Source organism: Silurus aristotelis, assembly GCF_946808225.1.
Source record: "Silurus aristotelis genome assembly, chromosome: 18".
NCBI lineage: Eukaryota > Metazoa > Chordata > Actinopteri > Siluriformes > Siluridae > Silurus > Silurus aristotelis.
The window spans coordinates 18,232,933-18,257,498 of NC_139591.1; the positions used below are offsets into that span (position 1 = coordinate 18,232,933).

General features: G+C 40.7%; 1 protein-coding gene across 4 annotated transcripts in view; it reads right to left on the reverse strand.

The window, feature by feature from the left end:
- Positions 1-23,862, reverse strand: part of pcdh1a (protocadherin 1a) — a 79,923-nt gene extending 56,061 nt beyond the window's left edge. For 2 of the 4 annotated variants that reach the window (XR_014537822.1, XM_083568383.1), the window contains exons 1-3: positions 22,883-23,679; positions 14,649-15,467; positions 11,917-14,103 (exon numbers count right to left, since the gene is read on the reverse strand). Coding sequence is in view for 2 of the 4 variants with exons in the window: in XM_083568383.1 (XP_083424509.1) it covers positions 11,917-14,103; positions 14,649-15,440 (2,979 nt within the window). In the remaining 2 variants the exon portion in view is untranslated. Of the gene's footprint in view, positions 1-11,916; positions 14,104-14,648; positions 15,468-22,882 lie in introns of all 4 variants that reach the window. The other 2 variants (XR_014537823.1, XM_083568382.1) reach the window with 2 other exon arrangements.
- Positions 23,863-24,566: the final 704 nt, after the last annotated feature.

Here is a 24,566-nt window from a genome sequence, read left to right on the forward strand (position 1 = left end):
ACATTAATTGCTCTTTCGGGTATACTGTTGTTTTGCTTTGATATTGGCCATTGGATCGTTACTACTGTAATGCTGTAAGACTGTTGCACGGGTCACCAGTGCGGCTCGGCGTATGTCTCCGGGAGTGAGGCGGTGGAGAGGATTTGACAGAGTGGGTCTGCGGCATTAGCATAACGCCGGTGTGAGTGGAGAGAGGAAGATAGACAGGCTCAGTGAGCAGCAGGGCAAGTCTGCTGCTCACCTCCCTTATCAGTCTGCAGGGCCAGGCTTCAGAGAGAGAAAAAGAGAGAGAGAGGGGGGGGCAGAGGCAGAGAGAGATGGAAAGAGAGAAAGACAGATAGCGAGATGGAAAGAGTGAGAAAGAGAAGGAGAGTGAAGGCAGAAACAGAGGTAGCCAAGCAATTAATTGTCTTCACAGCCTGGCATTTCATTTCAACACTCAAGCAAAGAAAGTCTATTACAGGAACAGGATGATCATTAAAACCCACCAGTAATCACACTAACACTCTCTCTCACACACACACACACACACACACACACACACACACACACACACACACAGACAAACTTTCCCCCTTTCCTGTATTGTCATCGACCCTCCAAAAACAGTCATTTTCTCCTGCTTTACAGTCACTGGACTGTAACCGGTAGATTGAAAAATAATAGCAGTTCTGATAGCCCCCTAGGCGATGGCCATGCATGCAGATAGATAGATAAAGCATTTCGAGTTTGGAACTCGGGTGGACCCCAAGAGCAAGGTAGCGTAGGCTTAATTTCTGAAATAAATGTCTGGCAAAGAGGGAAAGGCAGGGATTGAGACCCCGCCTTGGGCTCTACCACTTCTGGACTGAGTTGAGTGAAATCCAAAACTAGTAGACGGGAGAAATATGAGTGTGGGCAATGAGACAGAGCAGGGGAGAGGAGGAGGACAGTGGAGAATTGCAGGTGGATGAGGGATGGGTGCTGGAGGTTGGAGGAGCACCGGAGCAGTTCATTTGTCACTGTCAAATTGGTTCACTTTGCGCTCATAACTAGAAGGATGCTTTGCGGCCTGTGAAACCCCACCGGAGGGGCGGCGCAGGAAAATGCATAGGTTTCTTACAGAAAGCCCAGGAAGCCGTCCGTCATCTGTAATATGCAGCTGCCCCTCTGATTCAGCAAGCTGCCTGCGGTTTGGATGTGTTCTTTATTCGTTGCTTTCGGGTGAAATTTGTAAAAGCGAATGGTTACATTTCTCTGAAACCGGAATGGCGACGGCGATCACCGGCACAAGGTGCATCTGAAATTTTTTGTAGGAAATAAAATAAATAAACAATCCTTCCTTGTTCTTTGTACCGGATGCTGACGTGGCACTTCTCGACGCTTTGCAGGCAAAACTGCGCAAACTTGTTTATTGGCCCAGTGTCCAGCCTGAGCATTGTGTGCATAATGAATGGCAGAGTATATGTCCTGTGATAAACATGCTCTCGCTTCCTCTCTCCTTCTTTCTTTCTTTCTCTTATGCTCCACACTTTCTATCTCACTCTGATTCATTTTCCTGGTCCTGAGGGAGACAGCGGGTAGGTCTGAGGTCGCAGGTTCAACCCTGACTGGGGACAACACTGCATTCGCTTAAGCTAGATAATTAACCTGAATTCTTCTGGGTATCCAACCACATAATGGCTAATGAATAAAACTGCAAGCCATGTAAGTGAATCTGGAAAAGGGCATCTGCCTTTAGGGTGATACTCATGGCATGTTTCCTTATCGCCAATTATTTATCTGTTTGATATGTGGTTGGGGATAAATCTGTGTCCCAATAATAAAATTATTTCAAATATGTATGCAAAGTCAAATAAATGTAGAAAACATTTGAAACATTTTAAAATTAAAAAATGTTCTTTTTTATTTACACCATTTAGAAAATTACCATTACTCCTAATATTTGCATTTCTGGTATATGCTAAACTGCATTACGATGCTGTTTGTCTGTCTGTCTGTCTGTCTGTCTGTCTGTCTATCTATCTATCTATCTATCTATCTCTCTCTCTCTCTCTCTCTCTCTCTCTCTCTCTCTCTCTCTCTCTCTCTCTCTCTCTCTCTCTCTCTCTCTCTCTCTCTCTCTGTCTGTCTGTCTGTCTGTCTGTCTGTCTGTCCGTCCGTCCGTCCGTCCGTCCATCCATCCATCCATCCATCCATCCATCCATCCATCCATCCATCCATCCATCCATCCATCCATCCATCCATCCATCCATCCATCCATCCATCCATCTATCTATCTATCTATCTATCTCTAGGCCATACAAGAAGAATAACAAAACTGTAATTTTCATTGTACACGTAGTCCCAGACTTTACATGGAGATGTGATCCGATCAATGACCCCATCCTAACTTCAAAATATCTACCCAGGAGTTTTTATAAATGGTGATTTAGTTAATAATTATAATTTTAATAAGAACTTTCATAAAAAATATAAATATTTATATTATAATCATTCTTAACAATACCTGATAATTAACAAAATAATAAATAATGAATACTTAACTAAACTATTAATTATTAATAATTATTAATTACTAATAATTAATAATTAACTTTGTAACATTATTAATCATTAACAATGTAACAAATGACAGTACATAATTTAGCAAAAACAGAACAACTAGACGGTTGGCAAGTGGAGGGCAAAGGCAGACGACACGAGCGGGGAAAAAGCACACCTTTAGCCGATGAGACTATTCATTGCACTCTGTTTCAGTGTCTGGTGACACCAATGTAAAGGAGAAAGACAAGAGCTAAAGACCGCTCTTTACACAGTGGGAGAGTCGTACATCCTGACAGCATATATGCTGCTACGTTTTCCGGCCACAAAAAATATTTGTACAATTTTGTCATATCGCTAGCATCATCGTTAGACCGAAAATCCATTAAGTTGGTCCATCGTAACTCGGGGACACATTGTATTTTCATTGTATTGACTATCACATATTTTGATCACTTTCGCCTGTGCCAACTTCCTGCACTTGTTTCAGTTACAGTTGTTTTTCTGTGCATCAGTACATTACACTCACACCAATTTGCCTTATGGTGAGTTGAGTTACATTTCCATTATCTATATAATAAAAAATGAATGATTAAATCATATAATATGTATGATAGTAATATAACATGCTTGGTGTTTAGTTATGCCCCCCCCCCATGGTTTCTGGAAATATAGTCTTGCATGAAACATAGCGTCGGTTGGATACCGCTGTCACCGAGATCACTACACTCAATGAATAACCATCATTTGCCTGGTGGTCAAATATTAGCTACATAACCATATTTTGAGTATTTGGTAATTTTATGCTTAAAATCAACATTGTCAGTAAATAAACCATGTGGAAATGCAAGAGTTAAACAGCACTATGATCAGGAAATCTGCTATGTAAGCTTTAAGACAGCAGACTGACGGTGTAGTCATGGAAGCAGTAGCGTTTATTAGGTATACGAGAACGAAGACATGGCGCAAATTGTCAGTTAATTCAAATTCAATTCGAGCATATGAAAACAAGGCTATCTCCATGCGCTCGTCCTCTCCCAGTACTTCTCCTACTATTTATCCAATTTCCTTGCTTGTTTTAATGTACTTTAATTGGATTTCATCATCCAGACAAGTGCTTTGAGACAGATGATTATCACTGGAGCTCTGTCCAACCATCCGCCTTGTTGAAGCACGCCTTTAATACTGAATGATCTCTGAATGTACTTAGACTACTCACAGCCTCCAAAACTCAGAGACGTGAATGAATATGTGGGTAGATGTCTGTCTGTGTCCATCTCTCTCTCTACAGCCCCCCGCCCCCCCCCCTCTTCTCTCTCTTCTATCTCTTGCCTGTCAGACGAGGGATTCCAGTGCGGTGGAAAATATTGAACGCGAATCAGGTTCAGCCATGTGACCCAACACCAGAGATTATTTTAATATACTGTATGGTGGGAGGAAGGATCTGGAATCAATGTTGGAAGGAATATCCCAAACATCAATTTATACAAACACACACACACATACACACACACACACACACACACACACAATCACACACACACAATCACACACACACACACAATCACACACACAGACACAATCACACACACACACACACACACACACACACACACACACACACACACACCAATACCACAACCACCACCATCATAAACATACGATACTAAAAAAACTTGCATACTGCATAACTGCCCATCTCCCTTTCCAAAAAAACTAACAAAGTTTTGTTCTTAAGTACTATTTCTAGAATATAATAATGGCAGATAACAAGTCTTTATACAAATACACTCAATGTAATGGTTTAATCGGGAACAATGTTCGCAGTCCTTCATGCAGCCGATACTCGTGTGATATTAAACGCTTGTTGTGGCTGATACCTGTGCTAGGATGCCAAAAAAGACCTTAACAAATTCTATACTTTTGTGTAAAAAAAACCACTTCCTGGTTTTGGCTGCATTTCAGACAAAATAACAGAATGCTATAAGGAGTGGATCCAAATTAGAAGAAAAAAAGAAAAAACTATACTGCACTCATAGTTGTAATTTTACAGGAGGTAAGATATGGGCTACTCTTCCTGGATTATACCAATGTAAATAGGGTTTTAAGCTAAACCCTTCTACGTCTTATTTTTTTCTAAACTCGTTTAAAAGCTCAGTTTCATCTATGGCCCTTGATTACACTGAACTCCATGTCACTGCCCTTGGATAAATGCAAGCTGACACTTGAGAACATTTCGCATTGTGAGAGATGCCTTTCAGCCCACTTTTAAAAACGTATGCAATTAAGCAGTGGTATAAGATGGCACAGAACATCCTTCTGCAGCAATCCAACAGCAAGAAAAGGTTCAATATTCATGTAATATTCTAATATCCTGAGCCTCCAGTCGGATGAACAGAGAGAAATAATGATCATTCCTTACAGTATGTCAGGTAGCACGGGCAGCAACGAAGAGAGAATTATGCAACAGCATACTTCACAAGCACTTCTGTTTTTTTTTTTTTGTTTTTTTTTTTTTTAGGGTTTTGGTAAGTGGATTATACTCCCAAGTGGGACATGTGGAAATTAGTGTTCTCGCACACGTCAGACACTAGAACCATTTGCCGCATTCGATATTTAACATCTCTGCCTGTAACCATGACCGCCCTGCTAATATGCAGTTCAAACTGTTCAAACATGAAGAGTAATCAGTATTTTGCTGGTAGATCTTTAATCCAGAAAGTCAGCTCCCTTGGAGATGGTGCTAGTTTGCATTTCGTCTTGAATCCTCCTTTGGTGAAGTCATCAGTGGAGTCCATTGCTCGACATCTCAATGCTGGTGAGACAGACTCAGAGCAGACAAACGGGTGATTGACAGGCCTCTGAAGATGGCTTTTTCAAAGATCGATTTCTCTTTTGCTTTCGTGCTTATTTGGTTCCTGGGGTTGTGATGTGTGATTGAATTAATAATAGCTCAACGGATCAACGGCTGAGAGGAGGGTATAATAATTTTTAAAGAGCTTGGATGAAAAGCCTCATGTACTGTTCAATAGCCTTTGACATTTACAAATGTAACATGTGCAAAGCGCAAACATGCAATTAAATTAACAGCTAATAAAATACCCTGCTCATATAACGCCTTTAATACAATACTAAATTGCAGATTCAACCCTAAGGCTAATAATGGAGAGCCAAATATTATATGCACAGCATGGCAGTGTTTTCCCTTAGTAGCTTGTAATCTGCATTATTTATGAATAAAGAATTTAAATAATGAACCTGGATTGTATGTGCAACGACACACTGCCCTTGGTGCATGGCCTTAGAGGTGTCTGTGTGATTGTATACTTCCCTAATGGAGCTTAATGGATTGTGTGCAGCTCTCTGCTGCTCTAATGGGCTGAGATGCCTGAGGGATCTCTGTTGCTTGACTTTCGTTCTCTCTCACTTGCATCCGACCTGCAGTTAAAATCTCATCACTGGCACATGTGTGGAACAAAATTGGCTTCCTAGAAGACGTCGTGTCTGACAGCATTGCAAAAACCTAGAACGTCTGCTGGTTATTACTCTATGAATGACAAACTATCTTTTGTAAGGAACTGCAGAAATCAAGACGCTACTTGTCAGTCAAGTCTTGTGGTACATTTTGAGAAGTGAAAACAAATCAAGTTGAGGGCAGAAGTAAGAGTGGAAGAGATCGGTTATTTGCTTTATTTATGAAATTTTTTATTTTTTGATAATGTTAAGAAATGTAACAGCGGCTAGAACGTACTGTTCCTGCTCACCATGGCAACACAGAGAATAGATAAAAGCTTATCCCGGTTAACATGCAAGTGCAATGCCAGAGCATTTACATCATGCAAAGTTGATCTTCTATCCTACTGAGAAGACAGGCCTTTTAATTTTTGTGATCTAAAACACTGCAGGGATGTTTTTGTAGACTCAAACAGACAGAACAGGCTAGAGAGGGAAAAGAGTTCAAGAGTGAGAGAAGGAGGGAGGGAGCATAATGAACAGACAGACAGACACCGCTGAGAGATGGAGAAAGTCATGTCCAGGGGAAGGTAAGGAAATACCGTAGTGCAGTATTGAAGCTTGCTTTGGCAGTAAGCTGCTTATTGATAAAAGCACTAATCTGGCTGGTGGAAAGTAAGAAGCGTGGCTTGTGTGGCGATAAATCATCTGAGCTAAAGGCAACACCATCAGGGAGCCGAGTGTCCTCAGAGCTTCACCTGAAAGTTAGCATCATGTTTATTTTTTACACAAACGTGTGAACCTGACCTCAGACTGCTCGTATAATTAGATTCCATGCTACATAGCCTGATAAAGGTAATTCACTATTTACGATTCCACTTATCTCGGATTATTTCCTTTTCCCCATACACAGGGTAAGATGGTAATTTAATGTGATGAGACATTTTAGATCTTTGGAACTGTGGAGATATTAAAAACCTGGGCAGATAATGAAATAAAAAAAAAAAATCCTGCTGAAATGAAGTTTATACAAATCACGCTTCTTGGGTTGAATGAGGAAATAAATTTAGGAAGAAATGAAACTGACTGTGAGTCCTTTGATATTAGCATAATCACCGTTATTATTGTCATTCTCTTCAGTGCCTATATCACCATTAGTCTCACATTTGCATACTACCACTGTGTAGTGTTCCATCCATCTTGAAAATATCAGGAATCACACCCTCGATCTTCGGAACAGACCTGTTCTGCCCTTTAAGTATTTCCTCAGCACGAGCTGTAATCTCTCTTAACAGGTAATAACGGGGATGTTAGATCAAAATCTCCACCTTGCCCGCAGGTGCAGCAGCAAGAGCTGAAGGTTTTGCTCGAACTATTTCCACCACTCAAACACACAGATTCAGAAAGAGACGCTTTGGAGCGGAAGATTATCCAATACCATTGTGAAAGTTCTGCAAGGAAATCCCAATGTGCTTGTCAGGATCATAATAAATCGATTAGCCTCGACTAAAAAAACAGCCTTTTGCCCTTGTTTATTTCCAGGAGAGACGCATCGCATTGGCGCGAACTTATGAAGCGTTCTGGCAAGACCACTCGATCTGAATTCACAGAGTTGGACCCAGGCCAGGAAGTAAGTTGATTCATATAAAACAGGACTAAGAGAAATCGACAGGTTCTTTCTTGAGTGGTTCTACTGTCTTATTTCCACAAACACTCTGGATAAGATCACTCATTTGGAATATGTCCGTCCAGTGCACTAAATCCCTGAGCACTTGTCCGGGGCAATCGATTTCAAAGTGTCAGCCTAGACCAGTCGATTGGTAAGTGCCTGCAGAGACTAGACCCTCCCTAAAAGACAGTGCAGAGATGTCCTCAACAAACAAACACCAACTCATAATATGCAATTCCCTATTCTCCCCTTATTAAGTTCACATGATCACTTGTATAAGGTGCTGCATAGAAGTACACCTAACAATAGAATTCCTCATTAGTGGCGTAATTTCCCTAAGTGTTACTTGTCTCAGTTGTAATTTATTCCAAATGTATTTGTTTATAATTGCTTGCTTGCTTCTTCCCTGCAGGGAACAGACAGGCTTGATCTCTCTCTGTCGAAGCCTGGGAGGCCAGTGGATCTGATGGTGGATGGCCCCCCTCTGTGAGCAAGGCATGCAGGTATTGTGCTCTAATGAGCAGCAGGCTAAAGGCATTTATGGGATAGATCCACCAGGGAGCGGAATTTGAAAAGGTGGATGCAAGGTTTGAAGGGTTTACAAGTGCATTCTGTTATGGATAACTGCCAGCTGGAGCCAGGGAGAACAGATGCTCAAAAACTGGGGATTCTCAGACAGGTCTAAAGGCTGCCTGCACAAAGCTAAAGCTGTGTTGGCTAAGAGAGTGGGAAGGAAAGGGTCAGAGAACATTGCAGTATATTTTATGGCTTTAGCTGCTTTCCTCTGTGACCGGCCTAATACTTCATTCCAGGCAGACTCCATTCCCAATATGGTGGAAACAGTTTACTAATGAGAAACACACAGAGAGAGCTGATTGTACAGAGAAAGACATTGAGGGGTGAAAAGAAGAATGCTCTCTGGAAACTCATAACCTATAAAAGAGAGAACGTTCAATCTTAGAGCCTCGCAAGCTACGGAGAGTTAATATGAGGCACAAGCGGTAGATATTGAGACTGAAATGATTGAAGCCTAGAAGCTTTGTGTAGCAAGGTTTGGTTTCATGACATTTCTTCAGCTGCAGCAAATACAACAGAAAAGAAATGATGAGCTTTGCTTGCTTTCGTCCTGTGGAGCAGCACTGGACGGTCACAGCAGGCTGACAGAGGAAGTTTGGGGAGTAATCTCCTGACACTCTGGCTGCTGAAGTTCACGCTGGGTGAGGAAGGTTAAGCAATGTGTTCCATTAATTAAAGCCTGCCCCAAAATCCCTCCTGCTTCCCAATCCTGTGGAACCAGTTGAGTCTGAGTTCTGAGAATTTGTGAGGAGATGAAGCACCTCATGCGTACATAACCTGTGCATAATAAAGGATTTTGCACTGTGACACTGTGGCTACTCACTCCATACCACAATTTTGTTTTGAGCATGCACGAAATTGCTGCCACTTCCTGTCATCAACAACATTTTATGACAGTCGAGTGATATGGATTCTTTTGCGTTTTATGAAGGATGAAAGGAAGGAATGAAGACATTTGTTAAATTTGAAATAATTAGATCCTTGGAAAATTCAATTAAAGCACACACACACACACACACACACACACACACACACACACACACACACACACACACACACACACACATATTTACATACACATTTATACTGCCGAAATGGGGTCTTACAAATGAAAACTATTTTATAAAATTATATTTAAAAAAAATGTTTTGCCAATGTAATCAATTATGCAATTAAATTAATATAATAATAATAAAACGAAAAAAGTAAAAAAAAAAAAGAAAGATTTCCTATTTAGGAAAGAAAAAAAAATAATAATTAAAAAAAAAATATATATATATATTTTTTTTTTTCCTTTACTAAATAGCAGGTATTTTAATAGCAGGTATAGCATGTAAATTAAGCAGGTATTTTATTTAAAATAGTTTTTAAAATAAACTGTTCACAGAAATAAATTGATGTTCACAAATGTTAATAATAATGAACAGTGTTTCTTTCACCTAACTATACCTGAATTTAACCAAACTGTGATATATATAATTATATATATTTATACATTTTATATGTTTATATATTTATCTTGGTGAGACAGTACCTTAAACTTGAAAGCAGGAGAAAGACATTAAAAACACAGCACTTTTTAAATTGCATATAGTCGTCTTGTGTTTTAATTAGATCTGACCAAAACAGTTCCTTCACATTTCTCCTTAGTCTACTTGATAAAAGACACAATGGATTTAAAGAAAAGTGTAAGTTCAATTATTTGCATTCAATATTTATTTAAATGCTGAAATATATTAAGGGAAAAGTGGGCTGTGAAGCCTGCACTGATATATGAGTCATATTACTGAATGGTACATCGCCACCAAAAAGCTGTGTGGAAAAAAATTCCAGGTCAAATTCAGCACGCTGCCAGCTGCACATGTTCTCCTCGGCAGCCTTCACAAAATCCAAGACGTTTTGATGGTGAAAATAAAAGGACAGGGAAACCATTGATCTGTCACACACTGACACACAAACACACACATAGGCAGCCTTGCAAACCAATCCCACTTCACAAAGTCAGACCTATGCCTGAGTGAATTGACCATTCAGTGTTTTTTTCTGTACCTTTGGATCAGACATTGCTGACAAACAAACTCCCTTTAATAATCGTTTAAAAAAGCAGGATGGCAGACAGGGAAGCCAGCCACCATGGTCTGCCCTCAATTGTGGTGTGCAGAAAACAAGGCTGCTTTATTTACAGTCTTCGCTGCTAAGACAAGGAGAGCATGACTTACTGTATGGACTCTAACATCCGAACACATCTGAGCACCCTACAGTGACATACTGTCAAGTGTATTACCATTGGTTCTACCAGGCCTTGTTTCGTCCCATCTGTCACTCTACATGACTTCCATTACTAATATTTATTTTTGGTCAATCTGATGTGGAGAGGGAACCCTCACACAAGTTCACAGCTGCTGAAAAATGTCACGTTAGTTAACATCTGTCTCTGTTTTTGTTCTGCTGTCACTCAATTCTGTCATATTTTCAGACATACCACCGGGTAATAAGCAGATGTTTAAGTAAAACCTGGATACAGGCCAGTCTCTGCTCTTTACTGCAGATCAACTCTGCAAGCAATTTTGGACCCAGTAGGAGGCATACATGGCATGCTTTGCTGGAGACCATTGTCACTTTCATGCCATATGCTGTCCATCACTGTGCCGGTGCTGCTCTGGGTCACTCTTCTCTCCAGTCAGTAAGTCCGTAGGGCCTGCACTCACCCCGACTGTCAGCTAGCATCTGCTGGTATTACCAACCAGTGGGCTGGTACTGATGAAGCCAGAACCTACACATTCTCAAACAGGGTCTCATGCATAACCCCTGCCTGATAACACCAATAAAATGCTCTCTGAGTACAATAAGCTTTATTTAATAGCTCTCAAACCCCCCTAGCCCACCAACACATGCACAGATTATTGTGCTTTAATAACTGCTTCAATAACTTATATATCATTTGTTTGCTAAGACAGAATTATGGTGCCTGATTGGCTTCAAAGTGCAGCAAAATTGGCCATTGCTTAGTGGCAGAAGGTCAAAAATATGTAAAAATTATTGACTCTGTGTGTGAAGCATGAAGCCTGACAGAAATGCGCATTGCACAAACTATCTATAAAAGTCAATAAAAAGAAAATAGAAAAAACTAAACGTATTAGGGAAGAAAAATACAATCGGGTCTAAATGTGATTTTCTACATGATTAAATAATTAAAGAACTGCAGAATTATTTCCAATTTTCTCTACTGCCTGTTTGGGGTTGTGTCTCTCTGTCAGATTCGACTTGCCAATTTAGCAAACAATGCTGGCATATTTGCTCTGATGTTTATCTGATATTTCAAATCAACAATGAAAGCGAACTGTTGTTCGTATATGACAGTTTACCACCTACTGAGCAATACCTAAAGCTATTTTTAGAGCACCGTAAACACAAAGTAAAAGCTATAGACAGTCAGTCTCAAGGTAAAAATCACTTATACTCTATTACCCTATGCTGCAAAACCTGTTAAATGCATTGTTCTAGCATACAAGCTTTAATTGTGTGAAAATACCCAAAGAAAGGAATGGAGATAAATACAATGGCAATTATTAGCAGCTTACTAAAGCATGTGACCATAGTAATCTAATCTAGCAAAGTAAATTCAGGCTAAAGGATTTATTTCTGTGGGAAAAAACCCACAATATCTTTATATAATTACATTTGTAAACACTCACCGATTTTGTGCTATATTTCGGCTGATTGGTCTTGTAGCTGTAATCCGAGTACTGGTCAGATCCAGTCGAGTTGTCATCTCGTTCTGTTCCCACAAAGGTATTGGTGGCAGGAAGCTCCTGGACAGCCTGATGTTTCTGTGACGCTGATGGAGACTGAGCCTGAAGCTGAATGGAGGGCAGAGGTGAATTTGAACGATAATGCCTGCCCAAGTCAGGGCTGCCTGGAGGGTAGGTCAAAGGCAGGTGGATCCTAGGGCTGTCATTGACCCCATCAATGTTAAACTTCAGACTCTTTTGGAGGCTGACCTCTTCGTCTTCTCCAAGAGGTTTTGGTGATTTTGGAGGCTTTCCCTTTCTTCCCTTTTTCCCTTTGATGCTCTTCGGTCCTTGTTTGGGTGCATACAAGTCCTTTGTCTCCTTTTTGCCAGCTTGATAGCCACTCTTGGTTTCTCTCTGGAGGCGATGTCTGATAAAGACTACCACTATGATTACAGTGACAACCCCCGCCACACCAGCCAAACTACCATATAAGATGTTGCTTCTTTGAGCAGCTAGACCATAGTCAGGGTCACCCGCAATGTCTGTGTCCAATGGAGTGTATAAGCTATGTCCCACTAGACCCTCCACCAGGCTGACATTGGAAATGGTCTCATTGACATAAATGTGCACCAGGGCAATGGCATGGCGAGAAGGCTTCCCCCTATCACTCACTTTAACTACCAGGCGATGCAAACCTCCATGTTTTCGAGTCAGTTCTTTTGTTAGTTTTATCTCTCCTTCCGAGGGAGATATATAGAAGAGCTCATGGGGGTTCCCCCCAGCAATACTATAGACCAGCTCGGCATTGGAGCCAGAGTCTATGTCTTCTGCCTCCACTACCTCGACCACACTATCAGGTGCAGCCAGTGGAGACAGACGCTTGAAAGAAGAATTGGAAGGTTTGGTAATAACAGGTGCGTTGTCATTTTCGTCAAGTACATTGATGGTCACACTGACATACGATGACCTGGGGGATTCTCCTCCATCTACTGCTTTGAGTCGGAAACTGTAGCTGCTTTCTTTCTCCCGGTCAAAGGATATACTTGAGAGAATTGTGCCTGTGCCGTTCTGTACCACAAACTTTCCAACATCAGGTTCTACCGAGAGCTGTATTTGGGAATTTTCTCCTTTATCTATATCTAATACTGTCACCATGCCAACCGGGCTGAGTGGTGGCATGTTCTCCAAGACAGAGAAGCTGTAACTACTTAGCATAAACTTGGGATCATTATCATTCCTATCTAGTACTTTGATCACAACAGTAGCAGTGCCCCTGTGACTGGGAACGCCTTTGTCAGATGCAGTTACGCGGAACTCATAACGCTCTTTGTGCTCACGGTCCAGTGGGCTTCTTGCTCGTACTTCGCCTGTGTTGGGGTCAATCTCAAACAGCCCCCTTGTTGAAGAGTCTGCAACGATGCTGTAGATGAGCTCTGCGTTAGTGCCACTATCTGCATCCAAGGCAATAACATCAAGAACCTTCTCTCCAGGCTGATTCTCTTCAGCAAACTCTATTTCAAACACTGGGGGTGAGAATATGGGAGAATTGTCATTAATATCAGTCACTTGGACCTTCAGGGAGTTGGTGCTGGACAGAGCTGGGTTGCCTGAGTCCACAGCTACGATCTCGACACGGTAATCCCTGATTCGCTCAAAGTCGAGAGGTGTGGTGGTCTGCAGAAAATACTTCTTCTTGTTATCAACTGAGGAATCACCAGCTGGTCGGAGCTGGAAGGGGACATCTCCTGCTACCACACAGGTCACCACGGCATTTTCTCCCTCATCCTTATCTGACACTTGCACCAGTGCTACAGCAGTTCCCACAGGCATGTCCTCTGAGATGTTTGCCACTCCATCGCTATGGGTCCTAAGACCAATCCCACGGATCTCCACAGCTGGTGCATTGTCATTCTGGTCAGTTACCTCGACGGAAACATATGTTGTTGAGCTCTTAGGTGAGGGACCTCTGTCTCGTGCAATAACGTGAAACTTTAAGCTGTTGATCTCCTCACGATCCAGCGGACCTTTTACATATACAATGCCTGTGGAACGGTCAATCTGTAGCAGCTTTGGCACTGGATCACTGGCTTGATGAATTATGTATTCTATTTCACCATTTGGACCCAGATCTGAGTCATTGGCTTTGACCTGTAAGTGTAGAAATAAGTAATCAGTAATCAGCAAAGTAATCAAAAGTGGTTAGAACAATAAAGAGAATAAAATACATATAATAAACACATACTGAAATGTTGTAAGACATGAAATAAACTGAAACACTCAGAAATCTGTGAGAGTAAAAAACAGTTCTTGTCCTGCAGCAGTCTTTAAGAAATGCAATCCTAAATCTTGATTTGAGACACCACCGTCTCACTTAATATAAGTGTAAAGATCATTCACAGATTGATTAAATTATTATCTGACTACATAAAAATCAGCAACTGAACCTATAAAGTAATTTAAAAAAGCAGAGATGCTCAATGAAAAAATAGCTGTTGCTTTAAATGAGGCTTGTTTAAGCAATTAAGGTAGGGGAAACTCACCAAACCAGACAATGTTCTGTTTATAAAAAGCAACAAAGTAAAAAAAGCAAGACAGCTGAGGGGGTTGAAGCAGCAGTACTCATTAAAACACCTCCCACTCCTTTTCTTCCCTTACTGAGATCTAAAGGTTAATAGTGTTGTGTATGTTTTTACCTGTAATACAGAGTGTCCGACAGGACTGTTTTCTGAAACCTCTGCTTCATAGGAGGATTTCTCAAACTTCGGGGCATTGTCATTGGCATCAGTGACGACAACTCTCAGCAAGGCACTACTATAGCGAGGTGGGCTTCCGCCATCTACTACTTTGATGGTTAGGTCATAGGAGTCTTTCAATTCCCTGTCCAGGTTTCCCATCACAATGAGCTGAGGCAATTTCTCACCTCTGTCATCTGCCACTTGTAACCCAAAAAGTGCAACAGCCTCTGGTCCTGCAGTGAGGGTATAGTCGGCAACACCATTACGCTCTGTATCTTTGTCTGTGGCCAGTGGAATGGAGAAGGTGGTTCCCATATGAGTGTTCTCCTGCACAGAGAGTGTGAGGACAGGTGAGGGAAACTGCGGCGTGTTATCGTTGATGTCAAGCACCTCAATCCGTCCCTCGATCAGCCGAGGGCTTTGGTTCTGGATGAGATCCGTGACAGACACCTCAAATTCCAGAAAGCATGGTTTACCTTTCATCCGACAATCTTTCATTGTCTCTCTGTCAATGGGAATCTCGGTGGTGAATATTTCTCCCGTTTTACCGTCCACCCGCAGGTAAGGGGTGCCCACCTCCAGCTTGTACAGATGTCCAGAGTCAGGTAAGCCCTGATCAGCTGCCAGGCTGCCTATAAGTGTACTCGGTGGCTGCTCCTCACGCACGCGGTACAGGATGCCGCCCAGTGAGCCATGCCCAAAGTTTAACATTAATGCCCATATCAGATACAATCCCACTGAGAAGTCCATGATGCCCCTTGAAGGCAACACCTGAGTCTGCAAAGCATAAAGTACGAGAAGAAAAATAGGTTAAATCATGAACATGAAGATTCTCAACAGCCTTGAGAAAAAAATGAAAATGTTCTATTATTTTTCGATTCAGAGAGATACCTCAGTATAAAATTGATTTCACACACACAGAAAACCAGTGTTTTGTGTACAGTGTCAACAGTGAATCCATGTTAAATCATTTTTGATTGTATAATTATTTGGATTTAGTCCTTGGGCCCTACTAAAACCTTCCATTGACATTATCTTGCATTCTTTATCACATGCATTCGATTAGAAAAAAAAAAAATGTTGTAGAAAATATTTTCAATTTAATGTTTAGCACTTCTCAGACAACATTGAATGAGTGTTTATAAAGGAATTTAATTGTATGAAACGTTCTATATTCCTCTGACACAGCATATCATCATATTCTTCAATTTAGACCACGTAACAAACTCTGTGTTTCTCCTAAGACTCATCCTCATTAAAGCCACCAGGAAACTGCTAATTATTACCCTTTTGAATGGCTGTCCAAGATAAGCTGCTTTTGGAAATTAATGATTTAACACCAGTAATAAGGCAGTTCTTAATGGGCTTTTTATTAAGAATGTATAGGTGACTGTGCTCGAAAAGCAACAGCTCAGCATAGTTTCTATTATTTACAACCTCGGTAAGACCCAGCTCGTAACTGGATTGTAATGTATTTTTCCCCAACATGTACTTAACTTAATACAAAATTTACTAGCAATGACTGTCTTATTAGCCTGGAAGACTATGAATCAAGAATAGTTTACTTAGGCAAGGGCTTTCAATTCATCTATAATGCTAAACTAAAGAAGAGCTGATGAAATGACAGATGCGCTTAAGCAGAGAAATATTTACACAGCAGGCCAGTACTAAGCAGCACAGAGTGAAACCAAGCATTTAAAATATTCAACTCAAACAAACACTGTTCCCCCCTGCACGCCAGTCACAGATCCTAGCCTTCATCTTAAAGCATGGCTTTACTGTAAAGTTGAAGAGAGATCTTCATTTCATCTCGGCTATGCTGTTTCAAAGCTAATTTACACACTGTTATGGTAATGACGGATTTCTAACCTGCTATGCCTTTCTTAATGAATACCCTCTATTGTAGTGTCTGCTTTCATCCACATTCCCCAAGCTGAGACACTGTTTTTTTAGTTTTTTTTTTCTTTTCCAGCCTCCACATTATTTTCAGACTTTAATTATTTCCTCGGTGAGCATATTCCTTGCTGTTAGTTAAAAGAGAAGCAGATGGTTTATTGAGTTGAATCTTTGTGCTTTGACAGACCACTTCTTGACAGAAGGTGTACACCTAAGTGTAAACAATGTAGTAGTGGCGTGCCGGTATGAACTGAGATCGATACGCCTTTGCACCATTATGCAATCGCTCTTGGTCTGAAGCAAAAGCAAATCAAATGAGTGTAACACAAAATAGCTAAACACCGGAAAGCATTGTGATCTAATCAGAAATCCGATTCCTCTGTATCTTTAGAGATTGGGACTGTAGCATATTGATGGGCTAATTGCTCATTCATTGATGTGCTGCTTTTTTTTTTTTTTTTTTGCACTTCCAGACCAGCCTTGTGCCTGTTTGCTTAGAATGAATACATGTGGGGTTAAAAACATGATTAGAAAGTGGGGCATAAGCCCATTTTCTAAAGGCTTAGGCAATAACTCTGGCTGCTTCGAGCTATGATATGAGAATTTTTCACAAAAAGGTTAATGACAGCCTGGAGACATGTAACATGAACTAGAACAATAATTTTTGGAACAATATTACCAATATAATATAAATATGTAGAACATTTGATAAAACTCTTACGAAAGCATGACAAACTGCTACAAAAGCCATCAATGTCCTACAATTGGTAAGAAAAGACTCAGTTTGACCTAGAAAGCAATTACCATGACATCTTCAGTGCATTTGCTTTTGACACACTGCAGCCCATGTCTGTTTTAACATTACAAATGTTTATGGTATATTTATTCTTACTTGCAGACAGCAATCATGTACTGTACGTGTTTACAGACAAAGAGGATCAAAGCCAAATCATAAGTGGAAAGAAACCTGATTCTTAGTTCTGCCACTTTATTTGGTAGATTGTGTTTCTTTTTCTGCTTACACTTTTCCTGCTGCAGAGGCAGTCATGTATACCAACTCAATGTCCAACTTCATCAATCAACTGGAGAACACAAATCCCTGAAAGATAGTCAATACATTTCCTCAACAGCCAAGGCAAACAAACGTCTGCCTGCATTTGTCTTTCCACATTTTGTCCCAACTAGAATAACCTTAAAAATATTTCTTCTTAAGATAAGAGACTTGCCAAGCTCCCCCCTCGCCGCCATGTGCTCCTTGAACCCCACGATAAGAGTTTTCAAAAGTGCAAACTGTACAGTTTAAAATGCTGTTGATTTTGCATCCTTCGCAGTTGCTACCAAATAAATGCCTATACTACCGGTTTTTAATTCAACTCTACGACAACGCATTTTTTTTTTCTTCTTCATTTAGTAGACGCTTTTATCCTACGCATGGGTGTGGGGCGAAATCCAAATCCTGTTGAGGATTAATGTCCAACAATGGCATTCTGGCAGTACTCTGAACTTATAACCCTTCGCACTTAGTAACGTTAATCACGTTCTAAAAGCCCTCCAATATCAGGAGGGGGGCAAAACATCATTTGATCCTTGGAAACAATTTCACAACAATGAGGTGTATCAGAGATACAAGCGGTTTTTGCTCAGAAGCTTCCAGGAAAAAAAGTAGCGCTGGATTTTTAAAATCTAAACTGAAAATGCGTTTAAAGAAAAAATCTATTATTTAACAGTGTTACAAGATAAACATCAGGAACAGCATTTTCCTGCCCAGCACTCTGCTTGCATGATGATGTCTAGTGGTATGCTATCATTTGAAGTGAACTGGTAACTAAATAAAGTAGTCCTATATTCTGTAACAGTATTTGAACATTTAACGGAGCCTTCCATTGATTTTAGTTTTATCTCAGGTTAATTCTCTTAGTGAGATGGAAGCAAACCATCCAAAGTGTTCCTCAGAAACTCTATTAGCTACATACACCCTTCTTTCCTTGCATGGTCTCAGGACTACTTAACTATGAATAAAACCTGAAATTTAAATACTTAATGTGCTAAGAACCTAGTAGATTAAAAAATAATTACATTTTAAAGCAAACTTCCAATTTAATGGCTTTAATTATCTACTTCTAATCGTCTTACCTTGGTTTCTTTTTAGACTGTGATACACAGCACTAGAATAATGGCAATGTGTGTGTGGGAGAGTGTAATTTAGTCATGGTAGAATTCCTTGGTCATGAGTTAAGATTGGTTTTGATGTGGTGTCCGAATAGTAATATGACGGTTAATTCAAGTTCATTGTCAGAATAATTTGGACAGAAATCACAGATTTTTTTTTTTTTTTTACAAAATGTGTCTTAAAAGGAACAAGAAATTGTAAATGAATGAATCACTTAGCACTTCTGGCTGACACCAAAGGCTGGGATTATAAATCACTATAGTAAACAGGTGTGAAAAAAACCAACAAACAAAAAAAACATAGTTAAATAAAGAGTCTGGAGTCTTTTGAATGGCTGTTCAGCATAAGCACAAAAAAGCACAAAAAGTTCTTTATGATTAAAGCAGCAGCTCCTAATTAGATTATTCAATAAAATAAGGGTAAGATTTGGTCATGGACTGTTTTCAGGATGTACAGGGTGTCCATGTGGGACCACCACAGCAAGAAAATTAACAATACGAGTGCAGAAATCTCCCAACAGTACAATCTTTGGAGATTATAGCTGATTGTAACCAAAATTTTCACAAAGACTAAACATTTCTATGTATCTGGTACCCTTATCAGTTGAACATTTAATAGTTATCCTTCCGTGGAAATGTGTTTATTGTTTACCTTTAAATGTACTTTACTAGAAAAAAATATATATATTTACTATAATAAGAACAGATACAGTCTTAAAAGTACCAACCCAGCCTTAAAGATTGATAGGGTTTAGTATATTTTTTTCAAGTGTATTATGTGTTATCCAAATAAACCTTTTAGATCACTCATACCACAAGATGCAAAGCAGCTTGTATTGAAGGACTGAATACATTAACTTCTAAGAATGTGCTCGTGCTTGTTTTGTTGAAACAGTTCAACGTGCAATCTTAGTCATTTAATCTTTGTCAAAATTTGTTGTGTTTTTGGGCATTGCTTCCAAACCAGTAATGTAGCTAGTGGTCTTTGCAGAAACTAGCAGTCTTTGCAAACTCACACTCGTGAGGAGTAATTCATCAATGTGGATGTGTTGTCAATAACGGTGTATATCTTTCCCACTGTAGTGAGTGGTAGGGGTGGAGGTCAGTGCAAGGGGTTATGGGTAAGGGATAGTAGCTTGTGATTAGGAGGTGGTAAATAAAAATATGCTACAATAAACTGAGTTTTATCTCTAGTTTAATGATTCCTGTGTTATTACATAGCATTTGTATGTACCTATACACTTATCAGCTATAACATTAAGACCAGCTGTTTAATACTGTGTAAATCTGATTAATCTGAAGGCCAAATCAACACCTTGAACACTAATTTCTGCAGTGTGTCTATGCAGGATGCATTATCCTGCTGCGAGCAGCTACTGCCTTTAGGGAATACTGTTAACATGAAGGTAGGCGGTGTTCCTGCAGCAATGTTTAGATAGGTGAAAGGTGTTAAAATAACAATCACATCAATGGCAAGACCTAATGCTTCCCTGCAGAACATCTCCCAGAGCATCACACAGCCTCTACTAGCTCACCATCTTCCCATGGTGCATTCTGGTGCCATCCCTTTCCAGGTAAGCAACACACATGCACCTGTAAAAAGTATTTATTTATCAGACCAGGCATTCTTCCTCTATTGTTTTATGGTCCAATTATGAAGTTCACATGTCCATTGGGTGGTGTACATGGCTGAGCACTCTGACCACTCTGCATAACACCACATGCAGCAAGCTGTGATTCTCTGACTACTTTCTATCAGAGCAAGCATTAACTTTTTGAACAATTTGTGCTACAAAAGCTCTTATGTGGGATCAGACCAGATGGACTAGCCTTCTCCACTCACACGCATCACTGAGCCATGGGCACTTATGACCCTGTCAGCGGTACACTGCTTGAGCTTCCTAGAGGAAATTTGGTAGGTACTAACCCCTGCATACCAAGAGAAATCCCACAAGGCCTGCCATTTTGGAAATGCTCTGACCCAGTCATCTAGATGTCATCATCTGTCCCTTGTCTGTCATTTAGATCCTCATGCTTGATAATTTTTTTTCCTGCTTCCAACACATTAACTTTGGGAACCTAGTGTTTACTTGCTAGCTAATACATCTCACCCCTTGACAGGTGCCATTTTAATGAGATAATCAATGTTATTCACTTCACTTGTCAGTGGTTTTAATGTTATGGCTGATCGGTGTAAAACAAAGTGCCTATTACCATATAATAAGCTGGAACCTGAGTCATAATGACATTTAATAATAATGAGATCTTTTGGGATGCTCGGTTTTGCCGGCAGTCATGCGCAACTAAAGCAGTAGCAAACCATTTTGAGTTACTGTCATACTGCATGATTTAGCAAAATCCCATTCTACGGCGTATAAAAAAGTTAACAAAAACACATGTTGATGTACAGTCTCCATATCCAAACCTGCGTTTGCTTATTTCTTCAACAGCTGAAACTTGATAGGCATAAAAATGCACAAGCACCTTTAGGTTAAAGTTAAATCTAAATTAAAGTTCACGCTGGACATTTTATCGCCTATAAGTGTTATGACCTTCTGTTGTTTTTTTTTTTTTTTCTCTCCCTTCATTCCCATCCCAGTGCACTCTAAATCATCTGTTATCACATTCATTCAGGTTCAACAGGTTTAGCATTTCAGCATGGCATGCTCCAGTCGCTTATGCGCACTACTGCTTCGCTCGTCTTTACAATTTCCCCACAAGCAAATCCACTCAACCTTGGCATCTCGCTTTGGAAAACGTGCATTTGCATTCATTAATTAATTCATGCATGCTCTTTCGGTTATTCATTACGCCAGCTTACTATAAGCATGTGTCATCTGAAATTAATTTTATGATCTTTATCTTTTATGCTCCACATCCACATGATACATATTTAATGATGCAAACTTTATGCATTAGGATTACTTATTTATTCGAGTCTCCTACAGTGAGAAGTTTACTAGGCTGTTAATATTGGCCTTTAGAATTCATTTCTAAAGCAAGCTGCACTTGGCGATCCATTATATTAAAGCGAATGGATCAGTGGTCTTGGTGGAAAAGCTGCAAGATTAAGCATGAGAGCTTCTTCGAGATTTCATCAGGGACTTTTCGTACAAATATGGATATTTGCATTGAAATCAAATGCTTTAAACGGATGTACTACCTGTAGGTTATAAAATAATCCTTTTTTACTGAGGTTGCAGGCTGCATCTGGTGATCCTAGAGATGCCTTAAAATTAAATTCCCCTCTGGTAAGCCTGGAGACACCAAGAAAGCTGAGGGTTCCCGGAGTATATACCCCTGTATACGTCATTTGCTTCTTTTTTATTTTTTATTTCCAAAGATGTGTTTAAGGGTCGAGTCTGTATTTTCTTCCCAAGCATTAAAATCAAATAGTCTCTAAATGGATTAGTGGGGTATTATTCAGGATGTATACAGTGTCATGTTACTCACATGGCACACGCCTGCACCCCTATGGGACTGAACACATCTATCTATCTATCTATCTATCTATCTATCTATCTATCTATCTATCTATCTATCTATCTATCTATCTATCTAAACAGTACATGCATGCTGTATGAGCAATAATTAAATAACGACATAAAAGTGACAGTGTTGCATAGATCCTGATTCAATATGCACAGACAGACAGACAGACAGACAGACAGACAGACAGACAGACAGACAGATAGATAGATAGATAGATAGATAGATCATACCCCCCCCCCCAGGATCACCAATGCAAGTGAATGGCAAACAAGTGTCAGTGAGCTAATTACGCAAGCAAACTGCATCCCAGTCCTCCAAAGCAGCTGAACGTAGAACGTACACGTATCCTCATCCCATACACGCATGACGCCCACGTGACACGCTTGCCATCCTAATCATAATGTACATTACGTGTTTTTATTTAGATTTATTTCGATTTTCTCGATACCGTCTGAACGACTCCCTCGGCCACAGCTGCGCCATTCGGAGGGATCCGCAAGTGAATTCCTCAAGTGCCGTCCATATCCATCCGGAAAAAAAAAGGAAAGAAAAAAAAAAGAGAGGAAAAAAAGGGTAACACGACGCCTAATGACGCGCTGTCCGCGGTCTTTACGACAACTTCACCAAAAGCTTACCTCCGTGGACCACTTGGGTCTTCTTGTCTTCTTCACTTCAGCTTCCCCTCGCTATCTCTGTGTGTCTCGGGGTGAGGATGGAGATCTGCTCGGATTTCGTGGTTGTCTCCAAATAAAATAAAAAACACCACAGCCCCTTTCAAATACACAATCCAGCCATGAAAAAGGGGAAGAAAGCAATGATGACGAGAAGAAGAGGAGGAAGAAGAGCAACAAAATCCTTCCCGTCGAAGAAAAATCCGTTAAGTGACCGGTTTATTTGCTTCCGCCATTCTCACAGAGACTGGACCGCTCTGAGCCTGGAGAAATGTCTCTCAACGAGGGGGTTCGAACAGTTCTGGCAAACGATATCTGACCAAAAAAAAGTCCAGTCGTTCTGGAGAAGAGAGTCAGAGGATCCACACTTTATCTGAAGTCATTTCGAAGGAGAGGGATGGAGACCGGGATGGAGAAGAGATGGAGAGGGAGAGGGAGAGGGAGAGGATGGGGGTAAAAAAAAAAGAATCGCCACAGTATTCGCTCGGAGGTGATGCAGTTTATCAAAAGTGTCTCCCTTTAAAAAATAAATTATAATAAAATGTTACACTGTACTTATCTGACTGTATTTTATTTTCATTTCCGTCAGGAAAACGAGCGCGGCTCGAGTGGAATCCAGTGCGGAGCTTCTTCTTCTGCTGAGTGACAATAACATCATATAATCACATATCATATAAAGTGAGAAAGAAAACTGAGGCGATTCTTCAGCGGCTCCGCGCGCGCGCTTCCCGCCGGAACGCTGGAGCGCGAGGAGGAGATGGAGCAGGATGAAGAACAGGAGAGGGAGGGGGAGTGAGGGGGAAGGGGGCGGGGCTAACAAGTCCCTCAGGTTCACTCACTAGTTTCCTCCAAGACCCTGATGATCCCAGTCCCGGTGTATTTACCGATAAAAAAACGATAACCGAATCGTTTCATGAGCCTCATACCCCAGACACACACACACACACACACACACACACACACACACACACACACACACACACACACACACACTCACTCACACAATTACTATTCTTATTCTTTTATTTCCAGGTCCAAACTCCACATGAGATGTTGGTGATATTTGTTTATTTATTTGTTTGTTTGTTTGTTGGAGATCAATCCTTTGGTGGTGGTGATGGTGCCGACAAACGAGCGCGCGCGCTTCCTGCTCTCGCACTCGACAGTCCGGAGAGTGCGCGAGGGCGCTCTTTGCTCATTTGGCGCCACCCGCGGGCGCTTCGGTGAACACCGGCGCAGATCAGAAAAATCACTCTGGGTCCTAAATGCCGTGATCAATTTCATCCAGACTTTACACACACACACACATGCACACACACACACACACACACACACACACACACACACACACACACACACACACACACACACACAGAGTGAGAGAGAGAACCCCCCACACACACAAACTCAGTGAGAGAACCTACATACAAACACACACATACACACAATCACACACGCACAAACAGAGTGAGAGAGAACCTACATACACACAAACACACATGCACACGCAGAGTGAGAGAGAACCTACACATAAACACACATGCACACGCAGAGTGAGAGAGAACCTACACACAAACACACACACGCGCCGTGTGTGAGAGAGAGAGAGAGAGAGAGAGAGAGAGAGAGAGAGAGAGAGAGAGAAAAC